Here is a 14,754-nt window from a genome sequence, read left to right on the forward strand (position 1 = left end):
CTTCCTTCCTTACCCAAAGAGTAAAAACGGTACCCTATTACTAAGACTCCACTGTCCGTCTGTCTACCTGTCACCAGGGTGTATCTCATGAACCGTGATAGCTAGACAGTTGAAATTTTCACAGATGATGTACCTATTTCTGTTGCCGCTATAACAAGTTAACAACAAATACTAAAAAGGATGGAACCCTCGGTGGGCGAGTCCGACTCGACGAACGACTAAATTATGAAGTACCTACTGCCCATAACCTCGTAAGACCCACCATACAAAGTTTTCCTATTTTTAATTTGAACCTTGTTCTATAAGTAAATTGGAATCAAAAGATATGCCTCTTTATTTGGTTCATGAAAGGTTCTGTTCTAATTACTCTAATAATTAGATTACAACAACGATTATGTAGGTACATTGTAAAGTACCCTACATTTAGCCTTGCGAGTATGTAGGGTACGAATAGAATAGAACGCTCAATTGTTTCTTGCATAGAAAATGTATGACGTAATACTTTATAGTTTAAATAAACATACTATAATATTTGGTGCCTAAGGTTGGTAACCACTGTAGTCAACAAGTAACTACGCAGTTCCGACTTGATGATTTTTTTTGACACGAAGAATTAGTTGAGGAAATTGATAAAATGGTTGTACTTATAGTTCGTTTTTTTTAGCATTAGAAAGAACTTGAGAGAAGGTAAGCGATCTTGACATGTCTTTTAATTGAAAAAAGCTTTTTAAAAATCAGTAACTATTACTTATGAAAGCAGAAGAATATAAATGATCGTATTATATTCATAATTGTTACATATTTGCCGTAACTTATTTTTAAAATGTGTTTTTCAATTAAAAGACACATCAAGATTGTATACCTTATTTCTAATGCTAAAAAAAACGAACTATAGGTGCATTATTTATTTATTGATTTCGTTGTTGTCCGATTGCCACATGATCGTTAGTTATTGATAGTTTTCTCTGAAATACCTACCTGTTGTAAATGTGAACGTTAATTTATGTACATGCAAATATTGCAATTTAAATAATATAGCTTGTAATAAAAAAATACGGTGAAAACATATTTCTCAATTTTTAGAGCTCCGTACAAAACTTTGTACACGGAGCTCTCATATTTTTTTAATTAAGCGCCAACCAAGAGAGACTTGAAGGAACTGTCAGAAGCCATCATTCGAGGCGAGATACAGTATAATAAGTTAATAACAAAGTTGAAGTACGGTCGAAACTCATCTCATAACATACATACCGGTCAAAATCATAACCCTCCTTTTGCGTTGCCGTAGTCGGGTAAAAACTTATTCTGTGGGTGACTCGGGTGGGTGAGAAAAAACCGGGCAAGTGCGAGTCGGACTCGCGCACGAAGGGTTCCGTACCATAATGCAAAAAAAAAAACAAAAAAAAAAGCAAAAAAAAACGGTCACCCATCCAAGTACTGACCACTCCCGACGTTGCTTAACTTTGGTCAAAAATCACGTTTGTTGTATGGGAGCCCCATTTAAATCTTTATTTTATTCTGTTTTTAGTATTTGTTGTTATAGCGGCAACAGAAATACATCATCTGTGAAAATTTCAACTGTCTAGCTATCACGGTTCGTGAGATACAGCCTGGTGACAGACGGACGGACGGACGGACGGACGGACGGACGGACGGACGGACGGACGGACGGACGGACGGACGGACGGACGGACGGACAGCGAAGTCTTAGTAATAGGGTCCCGTTTTACCCTTTGGGTACGGAACCCTAAAAACCAAGAACCGAGGCCTTGGAACGCCCAAAAAACAACGACCCGAAGACATCTGACAAATTAGACAAAAAACACTATAAAAACTTAAATGGAGGTTCGCAAGAAATGATCTTGATTTTTCGCATTACTTTAATTCAATTGACCGGACTTTTGTCCGTATTATCAAGGGATTTTGAATCTTAGGTTTATTTAGTGGAATTGATTTTTGTAGGCCAGTGTTTTCATGTTTTATACACATAGGTATATTATCCTTATCTAACCTAATAAGTTTAATCACAGGTTATATAGGCATGTGGTAATTATTTAAGGTAAGGTGCGTAAATAATTTTGTAATATTATACCTGGTGTTTCCTGTAACACGACCAAATAATTAAACCATATATGTATTATATTGTATGCCTCAAAAGACACGACTTTAGACTAACAACTTTTAAAAATTATGAATTCTTTAGATTTTCACTTTTTCATACAAGTTAAATATTATTTACAGTACATATGGTCCCACTTTCCCGCACTAGTGCGGGAAACAGCACATTCCGTCCGTAGGTATGTCAAAAATTTAAATTGCCACATGTACTGTAAAACGTTGTACGATATACGTGCGAATAAGTAATTCGCAACTCGTGTCGATTCAAAACACTCCCTTCGGTCGTGTTTTAATTTATCGCCACTCGTTTCGAATTTCCTCTTTTCCGCACTTGTAACGTAAATAACTATTTCAATGTAGGTACGCTGTAATCAGTGTCTATGACGTTGCCTGTCAGCTGTCACGCTTTAAACATAACAAAATTTGCAATACATTGCGTCTTAGAATAAAATTTAAAGTGTAATAAAAATCAAAACATAAGTTATTTTTAGAAGTTGCTGAACAAAATGTTGGTCAGTTTGAGGAGTACAGGCTACAGTTTAATTCATTGCTCCTGTTATAGGCAACACCTTGTTTCTAATGCTAAAGGTAAAGATAAGGGTAGATAAAAACCCGACTTATAATTATAAAGATAAGGACGTCGTAATAAGTATAATAAAATAAGTATAATGAGCAAATTAATATATTTGAAATAAATATCTTCATTTAAATATATTTTTTAAACTTAAATTACACATCAATAAATATTCAATAAATTAATTACAATTACTTACGTAGGTACGTACATTTGAATAAATAAGTCGACAACGGTAACAGACATTCAGACACTAAAGGCCTGTGGACACCGGCTTCCGTCTGCGTGACGTGCACGTGCGCGTGCGCTAAAATGTTGGAGCCGCACACGTCACGCAAGCGGTGTGCTGTCTCTCATAAGGATCTGTATACTACAACGCCGCACGCGCACGTGCAAGTCACGCATACGCAGCCGGTGTGCACAGGCCTTAAAATAACAGTTTACTCAGTCATTTTTCATCTTCAAACTTTTGTTTCTTCCCATCATACGTCTAAGAACAGAATAACATATCCAGAATATCAAATAAAGATTGGAATCTGTAGTTATCATCATATAGGTGGCGAGCACGGCAAATAACACGCCAAGTACATTGAAGAGGAGTGGTAGGTAGGTGGAGGTGGACTCTCGACATGGGCAGTCGGGTGGACAGATCTCGACGGTTCTCTCTAGTTTGACGGGTTCCATTTTAGTTTTAGGTTGCGATTTAGAGTTGTCTTCATATTGTTGCTGATGAACGGATTCTGTAATAAAATATTTTTTTTGCATTTTTAAAATGAGGCAACTTACTTTTTTAATTTTACTAAAAACGTTAAACGTTTAAGCCATTTATAAGCTATAAATATTAAAAGCCGACACAACTACACTACACACTACAATAGATGAAATACCGAATAAACGATGGCGCCTACTAATAGTAGTAAGATCTTTCGCAATGCTTGTAAGGCGCGTTTGCTATAATAAAATTTTAGGCGTTTAATGTATGTATTGCCTTATATTTTGCAACGTTTATAATATAATAATTATGTATTAATACGATCTGCATATTTAGGTAAATAATAATATTTTGAGACCTTATATTTATTGAATTAGAAATTTATTAAAATTATAATAAAAACGAATGATCGTTAGTTAAATAATCGAATAAAGTTAATTTAAATAAATCTTACCTTTTACAGTCTGGCACATGGTTCAGAACGATTCCCTCGATTTTCCGAGTCTGAATGATATAGTATAATAATGTAAAACTCTTAAATATCATTCATTAATTTAAGACGAAGGTTGTAGCTGTAAGGACCGGAAATGCCACAATGGTTTCCGCAAGGCGTAACAACCAATCGTGCGTGTCGCTGGAAAACAACACGATTTCCGGGAAAATATCATTGGGGTGGGGAGGGGGGGCAAGGAAAACTGGGTCAAATTATTAATTACCTACTCTGTCAAGCAATTTCCGTCAGTAGAAAGAGCGACAAATTTATCGTCCAATAGAAAATTTGAATTACGCGCCTTTTTCTACTGACAAACTTGTTTGACCGGCTATAATTCAAAATAGGCTTTTACAAAAGTTGAAAACTAAACAAACGTTAGGTATGCAAATTCCCGATGTATATAATATGTTACGATTACCAAACCCAACTTGCATCCTTCACCTGCCCTGCCCTGCATTGTGCACGTGACTTGTCTGACACCGATGAACAGCTGCCAGATGCTGGATTCATCAGTAGTAAGGATAGTAAACAATCTCTCTTGCTCGCTTTTTCATGTAGGTACCTACGTCTGTATTAGAATTAATTCGCAACTCGTGTCGATTTCAAACACTCCCTCCGTCGTGTTTTCAAATTCGCCACTCGTTGTGAATTTCCTATTTTTCGCACTTGTATAGTAAATAACTATTGTAAAATTAACAGTATTAGGAAAACCTTACAAAACAATATATCTTTGAAACGTTTGTAAAAACGATAATACGGAAGTCATGGACCTGTTAAAAATATTTTTGTTTCACTACAAGTTGTGGAATGTTTCCAAAAAGTTAGGAAAATTCCCGGAAATTTAAGGCACGAAAGGAGACTTTTATTTTTGAAATTGAAAATTTCGATCCCCATGACAATTTGCTAAAATTTTTCCATGTGGAAATTGTGCAATTTTGGAAACTTGCCGACGGCACATCACAGTATCCACTGTATCGAGGTGTGAAAACACTTTTGTTGTTCCAAATTCAAGCAAGCGAGACCAAAGAGTATAGTCCGGATATTTGTGCTGAACAATAAGTCCAACCTTGTTCCGAATGTTTTTGCAGTGCTGCAGCCGTATAAAACGTCACCGGTTGACGGAATCGACACAGTTTCATAAAACCAAAGATCAACAACAGCTCATCATGCCTTCGCCCTGCGAGCCTTGCAAAGGTGAGATTTTAATTAACTATATAAGCTACATTAACCAGAGTCGTTAACGTAATAAACGTTATATAAATTGTGTTATTTGGGTTTTAGCTTTTCCTGTCACAATTCCTGTCGGTTGATGTCATTGCAAGGAGAAGTGCAGTCGCAGTGTCTTCTCCTATTTAATAATCTATTGATAAATGTAGTACCTAATAGCGACCCGACCCGGCTTCACACGGGTTAACAAATCATACACCTAAACCTTCCTCAAGAATCACTCTATTGATAGGTGAAAACCGCATGATAATCCGGTCAGTAGTTTTTGAGTTTATCGCGAATATACGAACAAACACAAACAGACAGACTCGGCGGCGGACTTTGTTTTATAAGGTGTAAATAAATAGTGATGATAAGTGTTGACTGTTTCTAGATTCCTGCCCGGACGGCGCCTGCAAAGACAACTGCGGCTGCAAGGACAAGGGCTGCAACGACTGTTCCTCTAAAGGTATTTGGTCAAATTCTGTTTATATTCTCAAAATATGAGTCCTTAAAACTATTACGTCATTAATTCATTATTAACAAAATTAACATAAGTATGTGCCGCATCACAAAGAGTAAAGACAATACCAATAGCTCTATAAGTAATCTCTTTTTATATGCAGCGGCACGCGGCACTGCCCGCGACTTCGTCTGCGTAGAATATGATAATTAATAAAAACTATCCAAATCTCAAACTATCTCCATGCCAAATTTCATCTAAATTATTGATATTAGCGGTTTAAGTGTGGAAAGGTAACAGACAGACAGAGTGACTATCGCATTTATAATATTAGCAGGGATTATACATATCTATTTACTTATCTAATTTTTCCCAACTGGTCACCTTTTATGTATGTATTATTTATATATCTGTCAACAGGTGGTTGCTGCTAAAGATGGACGAAGCCCAACCGCGCACGCGCAGGCGCCGGCCGCTCGGCGCGCGCGTCGCGTCGGCGCTGGAGAGCTGCTTCCCCGTCGCGTTCTCCGTCTCTTTCTTCCTCACTATAGTGCTGTTCCATTGTTGTCTCTTGTGATTCAATAAATTCCTTCTAAGTTCAAAACTGACTTTCACTTCCACCATTTAATTAAGTCCCTTTCTGATCAATTTTATTTTCACACAAACTTAAGTAGGTATATATAAAATGCAGATGGACAATCCAACTGAGTTACTCTGATTCGCCGATATACAAAATTAAAGCTTTTTATCATGGAAACAACACATTCTAACATTTCATTACATGTTAGGTTACCTGTGCCGTGTTTATCAAAAGTTTGTAACTTGTAATACAAGTGGAAGTCCCTTTCTAACAAAAGCTGTCAAAAAGGGACTTCCACTTGTATTACAAGTTAGGTACAAGCTTTTGATAAACAGGGCACTGATTTATGTAGTTCTTTATCTGAAAGACTTAAACAAAGGAAGGGCAGTTTATTGTTATCAAATCACACTTTTTGTGATTGTTGGTATAGCAGCTTATTTTAACACGAATAAGTTATTAAAAATAAATTAAAACCATTAGAATCTCGAAGACTATGAACATTATGGATTTTCGAGGGGGTGGTGGGGGGAACGGCACCACTTTTCAGCCCGGCAACATCAGGTTTCTTGTAGCCTAGGAGCCCTACTACAAGGATCAGAAGTCAAACTGCGGTCTAACAATTCATATTCATATTAGCAATTACCAGTAAGTTTATGTAGTCTGTGGTTTGGATTTGGCGCTGTCGGCTCGAATGTGTTCATGGAAAAAAACAGCTGCAAGTGCATAATCGTATGTTAAATCGAATTAAGAAAGGAATTAGGCCAACGAATAATTTATATCGTTTTATTTTAGGACTGTTAAAAGTTTAAAGTCACTAACAATATTCAAGACGTGAACAGCCCTCAGACTTTACAAAGCTTCGACCTTCACGTAGTCGACAACCAGCTCGGGCTGGGTCCAGGTTGCCTTCCAGGAGCGGTTCTTCCAGAAATTGGAGGCGGCGTTGACCTGGCCGTTCCTCCAGGGTTTGGGGGAGTTAGAGTCGTTCGAGTCGTGGAATTCGGCGTCACCTCCCACTGCTACGCCGAGGGTCAGGTAGAACTGGAATAAAAAGAGTAATATTGTAGTCTCGTAGCTATTCGGTCCCTGGAAGCTTTTGAAGTTCGTATATCAAGGGATTCTTGAAAACGACATCGAAAGGTTAAGGACTTACGAATTCGTTGAAGGGCGCAATGCCCCTGGCCCGGACACCAGAGCAGGTCTCAGGAAGCTTATCCCGCAGCCCGTTGGCGGCCGGCTCCACAGTCGCGTATACCTCGCCGTCCACGGACAGGACCAGAGATGCTGGATAAAAAAGACAGTTTTTTACTCTTGAGCTTTCTTTATAGGAAGTTTCTTCCAAGACCTGGCCATTTCTGCCAAGTAAATATGTGCTCGTTGATCGTAGGTACTGAGCAACTTTTATTATGAGTACTCACGAACTTTACTACCTGATTTTATGAGCTTTTACCATAAATCGTAGAAAAAATTGTAGAATTCTACGTACCTGTATTGGCCCCACCCCACACCTTGCACAGAATTGTTAGATGTTGAAAATCACTCTTAAAATAGATTTTTGAGGTCTGGCCAAACTTAGCTAATACGCTAGGAGAACATATTTCGACCTTCTAATAATTGTTTTTCACTCACCAGGAGTCCACTTGGCAGAATACACGTGGAAGTCATTACTCCAGGCCGTCTCCGACTCTGGTTTCGTGACCAGCAGGGCGTCGTGGCATCTCGAGTCCAGAACGGGGCCTCCGTACAGCTTCTGCAAGAATTGAATAACGCCTTCCCTTGGTAGATCACTTATTATACCTACTTATATCGTATAGCCAGCTTTTACATGTTCTACCTACTACTGGGCACATACCTCTCCTCAATGTATTTTGTATTTACAACGTTTAAGCTATAGCCCAATGCGGATTTAGGGACTTAGCTGCTATGCCTATATAGATACGATGACTGACATTCATTTGTTTGAATACCATAAAATAATAACTAGGATCTCATAAGTTTGCCGGGGATTAAAAAAGAGATGACGGGACGACCTGGATACATACAGCAAACAGTGGTTTCGAGGAACAGGGGAGGGATCTATTGGGCATTAGCATGTCGAGCACTAGTACGTTTACCTTACATATATAATGTTTTATTCGTATAAAATTTACCTTATTCAGGTTAGCGTTTCCACGAGCGCTGGCGATCTTCAGAATACCAGTGTTCCTGCTGTTAATGCCGAAATTCTTCAAGAAAGGCTCAAGCAATATCTCTAGAAAATAAATAAGGATTTAATAACACGAAAGACGTCGCGTCCACTGGTAAATAAACGTGTTTCTCAAAACGATTATACTTCGTCTACGTGGAAAGGATTTTTAAAACCACAACTGTTCTCTTCTGTGGCCTTATCACGCGGCGTCTCTACGCTCGCATATAAAGACGATACTACTTATTTACCTGGGTAAATCCAATCGCCCTTGGGGAACTTGGCTCTGACGCTGACGGTGCCGTACTTAAAGACGAATCCGAGCTTGCTGGTGATACGGCCACTGATCACGGGCGGGACCGCTCGTCCGCTCTGTTCGGTTTGGTCCACTGAGCACTCGTCTGATTTTCCAGATGTGCATCTGAATAATCATTCCAATTATAATTCGTCCAGCAAGGCTGTTGACTATATCACACAAAATGCACTAGAGAATTATAGGAAAATAAATATGTAACCTACTTAAGTAAGAATTGTTTTGGTTACGTAACGGACCAGATGGAATGAGGCAAGTATTTTGTTGAAGTCCCCCGTTTCTCTTGTACGCTGTGATTTTTTATATAAGTATAGCAGAGATTTCAAGTAGGTAGTCTTACCCAGTGCTGAGATCCAAGTTGGTATATAATAAATAACCGGTTATGATAAACTGTTCCGAAGCGGTGATGTGTAGCTCTCCGTTCTGCACAGACACGGCTGAAGCCTGGTACGACACGAAGGGAACCTCCTGAAATAAGAAGATAAAAAACTTTTAAAATAGAAGTTACGCCCAATATCTTGAGAGATTAACACTGCGGGGTCATACAGACAGCCTAAATATACCTTTATAACTAATTGTCTTCCAATTTTATCAGGATCTAGCTTTGTTTTTAATAATGCTCCCCGGCTCAAATACGACTGGACCAATTTGGATTTTTTTAATTTAATTCGTCAGTACCAGATTAAGACATGTTGATGCCATAAGCATTTCTAGACCGTGATTTCCGATTTTCCAGGGTTATCCATCGAACCTGAAAATTTAGTGCTTCCCTAGACGTGTTGCCTAAAGGAACTGTTTGATTTGTTTTTTAATTAATCCGACACTTGGTGAATGTGGTAAACTGTGGAGAAAATATACTTACCGGGTGTTCGGTCGGGATGTAGTGTTCAACCAGCCACACGTCCTTGTTAAGCGTGTCGAAATTCTCCTCGAACACGACTTGGCCCTTGCAGACGATGCCTCCCTTCTGCAGGCGGGTGACCGAGGGCTCGCAGGCCTTGGGGGTTGTGCTGTCGACCTCAGGATATTGGGGGTATACGAGCCGCTCGGGTAATGGGGTGAATGTGGCGAACTCTGAGGCAAATAATTAAATAGGTAATAAGAGTATCTCAAGCGAAATACGTAGGTTCAAGGGAGTAAGGCACGAAGGTAAAATTTTGTAGAAGTGCTACCACTTTTTACTATGTACAATACTATCAGAAGAAATCTGTAGGTAAAAGGCGAACTTATTCTGATAAGGAATCTCTTACTGGTAACCTTGGAGTAATTGAGTGTATTTGTTTATTCATTGTATTTAAACTACAGAAAATAGATTGGTTTTAATAAAATAAATAACGGAAGGTAGTCTCCACTTTATGACTTTGTTCTACCAATTTTAGGTATTTATAAATAAAATAATAAATATTGGGGACATCTTACACAGATCGACCTAGCCCCAAACTAAGCATAGCTTGTACTATGGGTACTAGGCGACGATATAAACATACTTACTTATATTGTCATTATATTTATACAAGGTCGCGATAAGAGTGTCTGTCTGTAACCTATGACCCAAAAGAAGTTTGATATCGGAATTAAAATCCTGCTCACAAACATGCATGACTGGGAACGCAGATAGTTATAATAGCCTACGATGTATGTATAATTTGTAATTATGTTTTATTTACATAGAAAAAGAAACACGAAAAACATATAAGGTGCAAAGCATGTGAAACTTAATATGATACAGTTACCTGTGAGCTTAGCATGTTTTAAGCCAATATTTTTTTTCTAATTTCTGATGGGTACATACTATAAGTACTTTATAGTGTAACATACAGTAACTGCCATAGCGTCGCTTCCTCGGGGTTCCACCGCTGAACAACTGCCAGATGCCCGGTTGTAGGATGACTCAAGCTAGACCGGGCCGAGGCGGGGCCAGAGCTTTTAGCGTTTCGTTTTCTATGGAAAGTACCACGTAGAAAATGACATGTCGGACGCCTCGGTCCCGACACGGCCCGATCTATTTAGTGTGTGCCATAAGTGCACACGGGGCCCGTATCCAGGGCCCCCATCCTCATGGGGCCCCGAAGGACAGACAGTAACAGTATATCCCATCAAAAACATTACATGTAAAAAGGTGCAAGTCTCGCAACGCTTTTACTACAAAAAAGTTTTGAGATGTAATGTGAAACCAAGTCGGTTATTTTAATCACTGCCAGGGGGTGTTAAAACCGTATCAATAAGATATCTTTAATTTGTAATACGTATAATGACTTGGCCATCGCACGGCTGCATAATGACAAAAGGATCATCGTCACCTATTAAAAATAATTCTAATTGAACATAACGCTAGCGCTAATTGCAGTTTGAGCATTACACATATTTACGAGTACCTACGGTACGAGTAAAGCATTATGTGCGATTGCCAAGTCATTCTTTTCGGGTACTCATACCCATACTATGTATACACATATCATAACTAAACATATCTTCATTCATACTCACATCGTACATCGTAGTGTACCTTTACTTTGACCTACTATTTGTAGGAACTGTAACTTTGTAATATCATATATTTATATGGGATTACAAACTTACTTATGCAGTTCTTAGATCTTTAAAACGTGACTGATATTGCAATATTTTTAGGTTTTCCCTTTATGTGGCCATTAAACCCTAACCCTGTACCAAATCTCAGCTCTCTGAGTTTATGGGAAGTACTAGTTCTATTCTGATGATCATGAGTGAGTGAGTGAGTGTCATAAATGCGAAACTTTGCTTTCGCTTAACTTCGGAACTAAATGACCTACATACTTGAAATTTTGGATTTTAAGTATGTGATTATAGCTTACTGCATGACCAAAACTTCTGCGTTTTGGTCTTATCCAGAGGTTCTCAAATAGGGGCCTGAAAATGCGGCGAAATGGTTCCAGTAAAGGATGGCACGGCAGTGTTTGCTTCGCGCTCGACTTGGCGGGGCACTGCCGTGCCCCCAGATTTGATTACCCATGATAAATAGTAGAACACATAGTAGAAAAATGTTAGTTTAATTAGCTTTCTTTACTTCCCAAAAGGGCCCCAATTTCTTATGTGCCCAGGGGGGGCCAGCATAGTTAAAGACGGCCCTGGTCATCCTTATAGAAGTAAGGGTTAGTATAGCAAACTAAAGGGGTGAGGTTGCTCTTAGGGTATAGGGTATCGTCTATTAGGTTATTCGTACAGAAATCGTGTCGGCACTCACCATTAACTGTATACACAAGATTGTCTCTGATGTATCCGTCGCTCTTAATGGCTACAAACGCGAGGTACTCAATCCTGTCGCCCTTCTCTAGCTGGAAGTCGGGAAGATCCACCACCCAGAGCTTCTGGCCGTTGATCTCGACGGGAGACCCGGTCTCGCCGCCGTGGAAGTCTAGTTTAGTGGAGGTGTCATTCTTGACCAATTGGCCTTGGATGAGGAAGTATACCACATCGGTGGCGTCTGAAAAAAAAATTAACGCAACTCAGTTTTTCTACCTATATATCTGAATCTATCTGGACTTTCTACTGGTTTGTGAAATTAAATTAAAATAATAGTATAAACAAACGCGAAACTTTGTTAGTCCTCGTCGCAAAAATTACCTAACGAAACAGATTTGGCACATCGACAGTAAAAAATATATACATTGAGAAGTAGAAGTTTTTTGTTTGGTGTTCCGTTTAAAAAGCTAAAAGAATTATCATTCTTATCATGTTTTTTATTTAAAACGCGCCATTACAATTTAAACAATTCAAACGCACTTTTAGAATAAAAACTAGTCCCGGAATATACATTCTCAGACCTTCACCGATATACAGCTGCCAGTAGATGCCTGTATCGAGTAATAATGAAAGTAAGGTGCAGGGGGACAATTTCGACTGCGGGATAATATTAACTAATCGAAATATCTTCCATGTTTTACATTATTAACTAGAGTCGGTCACACACAACATCTTTTTCGCTATCTGGACATATAAATATGGCACTCTAGTGGACATATATGGCCCCCCTGCAGGCCTGCACCTAAGTGTCTAAGTTTCGTTACTGTCGAAATCATGAATTATTTTCGGAGTTTCACTTCGTGTAGTTACTCTATTTTATATCTACTTATGCATAAAGTATCGTTTTATATCGACTTAATAGGTAAAGTAATAATACAAGTAAGTACTTATCTATGTATGTATAGGTAACATATTTAAATCGAAATTATGTTAAGTATGTGACTTACCAGGTATGGAAGCCCGGAAGCCTTTCGGTTGGAAAACCTGGATGGTTGGTTCGGGAACACTATAAGTGCTCGCATCAGCCCTTGCGCTGACGCAGAACAGAGCTACGAACACACAACATAGCACCTTGGCCGCCATTTTGATATGATGAGACAAGGAGAAGCGAAGTGCTTTTTGTTTACATACCAGGAATGATAAAGAAGTCAAAAGGTATCTTTTGGTAATGAGATTGTTTATGCTTGCTTGAGATGTTGTTAATATTATTGTATTATCAGAGGGCCTACCGGGAACCACGTTCGACGTGTTGTCGTTGTCTCCCTGTCACACTTACGAATGAATTTACAAGTGCGACAGAGAGGCAACACGTCGAACGTGGTTCGCGGTAGGCCCGCAGGAGCTTAGGGCCGCTTGCACCATTTACTAACCCGGTCTGATGAGTTGGTAGTTGGAGGGTCGAATGGAGATCAAGTGAAACGAGACATTACCGAAGATGCGTTATATTCTCGGTATCCAAGTATAAAGAGAGACAAGTAAATCTAATCGTAACATATTTATAGGCTATTATTGCTTACATGCTATTTATACAATTACGTGCGTCGCTACTAATTATAATTAAATATAATAATTACTAGTTATTACTTACTTAGTTTCAAAATACATCTTAGTGTTATTTTTATGAGTTATATAAACCTGATTATTTTTTAATATCTTAACATTTGGTGATATATCTTCTATGACCTTGTAAGGTCCATTATAAATAGAGTCTAATTTATCGCCTACTTGGTTTTTAAAAGTATTAAGTCTTCTGGTTTATATTGTACAGAATTCATTTTCTTATCATACATTAATTTTCTATTTACTTTACTACTTAGACATTAAATTATTTCTAGCTTCTGACTGAGCTCTTTGTAACCTATACTTAAATTCTTTAGGATAACTATCATAATTATAGAGAGGGTCGACAGAAGAAATTAAATTATTCGGTAAACGACAGTGTTTGCCGAAAACTAATTCGAATGGCGTATATTGCGTCTCGGTATGTACGGTGGTATTATACGAAAAACACCAATAGCTTAACCAGGTACTCCAGTCTGTGCGGTTATTTAATTACATTGTATCCTAAGGTAAGCTCCTAGGTTCTTGTGCGTGTTCTCGAGTGCTCCTATAGTTTCGTGGTGATAAGCAGTCGAGTGTACCTTATTGATACCTAATAATCTACAAATATCGCTAAAAACACTAGACATGAATTCGGTACCTTGATCCGTTATAATGTCGCTTGGTACGCCATATCTTAAAATAAAATTATTTACAAATGCTTTACTTACAGACTCAGTGTCTTTCCTCTCTAAAGGATATGCTTCGACGAACTTAGTCAGTTCACACTGAATTGTTAATACGTACTTATAGTTAAAATTATCTATTTCTAAAGGTCCTAGAATATCTAAAGAAACTCTTTCGAAGGATGAACTTGGTGTTGTAGTTATCACCTTGGCTCCTTAGTGTATTTATTAGTGTGTTTGTTGTGTTGGCAATGTGCACATTTCTTTACATATTCGTATACATCGTGGCTCATTCTTGGCCAGAAGTAATGCCGTTTTATATTATTGAGCATTCTATTAACCCCCGCGTGGCCACTGGTGGGTAATAGATGGAAATCGTTTAAAATAACTCTTATTTCCTCTTTATCGTATACTTTCGTGACACCTTTTGTTACTAGGATCCTAGGAATATCACATTTGTAGCTAGCTAAAAATTCATTTATTTCTTGCGCATTTTGTTTATTTTTTATTATTATAACTTCATTTATGCATTGCTTCTTGCAAAATTCTTCTAATTCCCTCGCTAACACGCCTACGGTAGATAACGATCGGGATGTTAGATAT

The 14,754-nt window shown here is 38.3% G+C and overlaps 1 protein-coding gene and 1 long non-coding RNA gene across 2 annotated transcripts; one reads left to right on the forward strand and one right to left on the reverse strand.

The window, feature by feature from the left end:
- Nucleotides 1-4,970: 4,970 nt before the first annotated feature.
- On the forward strand, nucleotides 4,971-6,170 carry LOC134795048 (uncharacterized). Its single transcript, XR_010144775.1, has 3 exons — nucleotides 4,971-5,091; nucleotides 5,498-5,572; nucleotides 5,987-6,170. It is a non-coding gene; the product is annotated as an uncharacterized LOC134795048 (long non-coding RNA).
- Nucleotides 6,171-6,947: 777 nt separating this feature from the next.
- On the reverse strand, nucleotides 6,948-13,018 carry LOC134795049 (beta-1,3-glucan-binding protein-like). The gene is made up of 9 exons (XM_063766893.1): nucleotides 12,874-13,018; nucleotides 11,868-12,107; nucleotides 9,507-9,718; nucleotides 8,985-9,112; nucleotides 8,583-8,752; nucleotides 8,297-8,397; nucleotides 7,776-7,896; nucleotides 7,300-7,430; nucleotides 6,948-7,187 (listed from the first exon to the last, which is right to left on the reverse strand). Exons 1-9 carry the CDS (start codon nucleotides 13,007-13,009, stop codon nucleotides 6,996-6,998), a joined length of 1,431 nt encoding a protein of 476 aa, XP_063622963.1. The 5' UTR covers nucleotides 13,010-13,018; the 3' UTR covers nucleotides 6,948-6,995.
- Between the last annotated feature and the right edge of the window lie 1,736 nt (nucleotides 13,019-14,754).

Source organism: Cydia splendana, chromosome 11 (genome assembly GCF_910591565.1).
Source record: "Cydia splendana chromosome 11, ilCydSple1.2, whole genome shotgun sequence".
NCBI lineage: Eukaryota > Metazoa > Arthropoda > Insecta > Lepidoptera > Tortricidae > Cydia > Cydia splendana.

Bases quoted from the DNA above. Each gene is read 5' to 3' on its own strand.
- LOC134795049 (XM_063766893.1), bottom strand. From the start codon at position 13,009: ATGGCGGCCAAGGTGCTATGTTGTGTGTTCGTAGCTCTGTTCTGCGTC. The intron at 9,719-11,867 runs GTGAGTGCCGAC...TATTTGCCTCAG, and splicing joins TCTTGTGTATACAGTTAATG to AGTTCGCCACATTCACCCCA. The intron at 7,431-7,775 runs GTGAGTGAAAAA...TTTTTTATCCAG, and splicing joins TTCTGCCAAGTGGACTCCTG to CATCTCTGGTCCTGTCCGTG.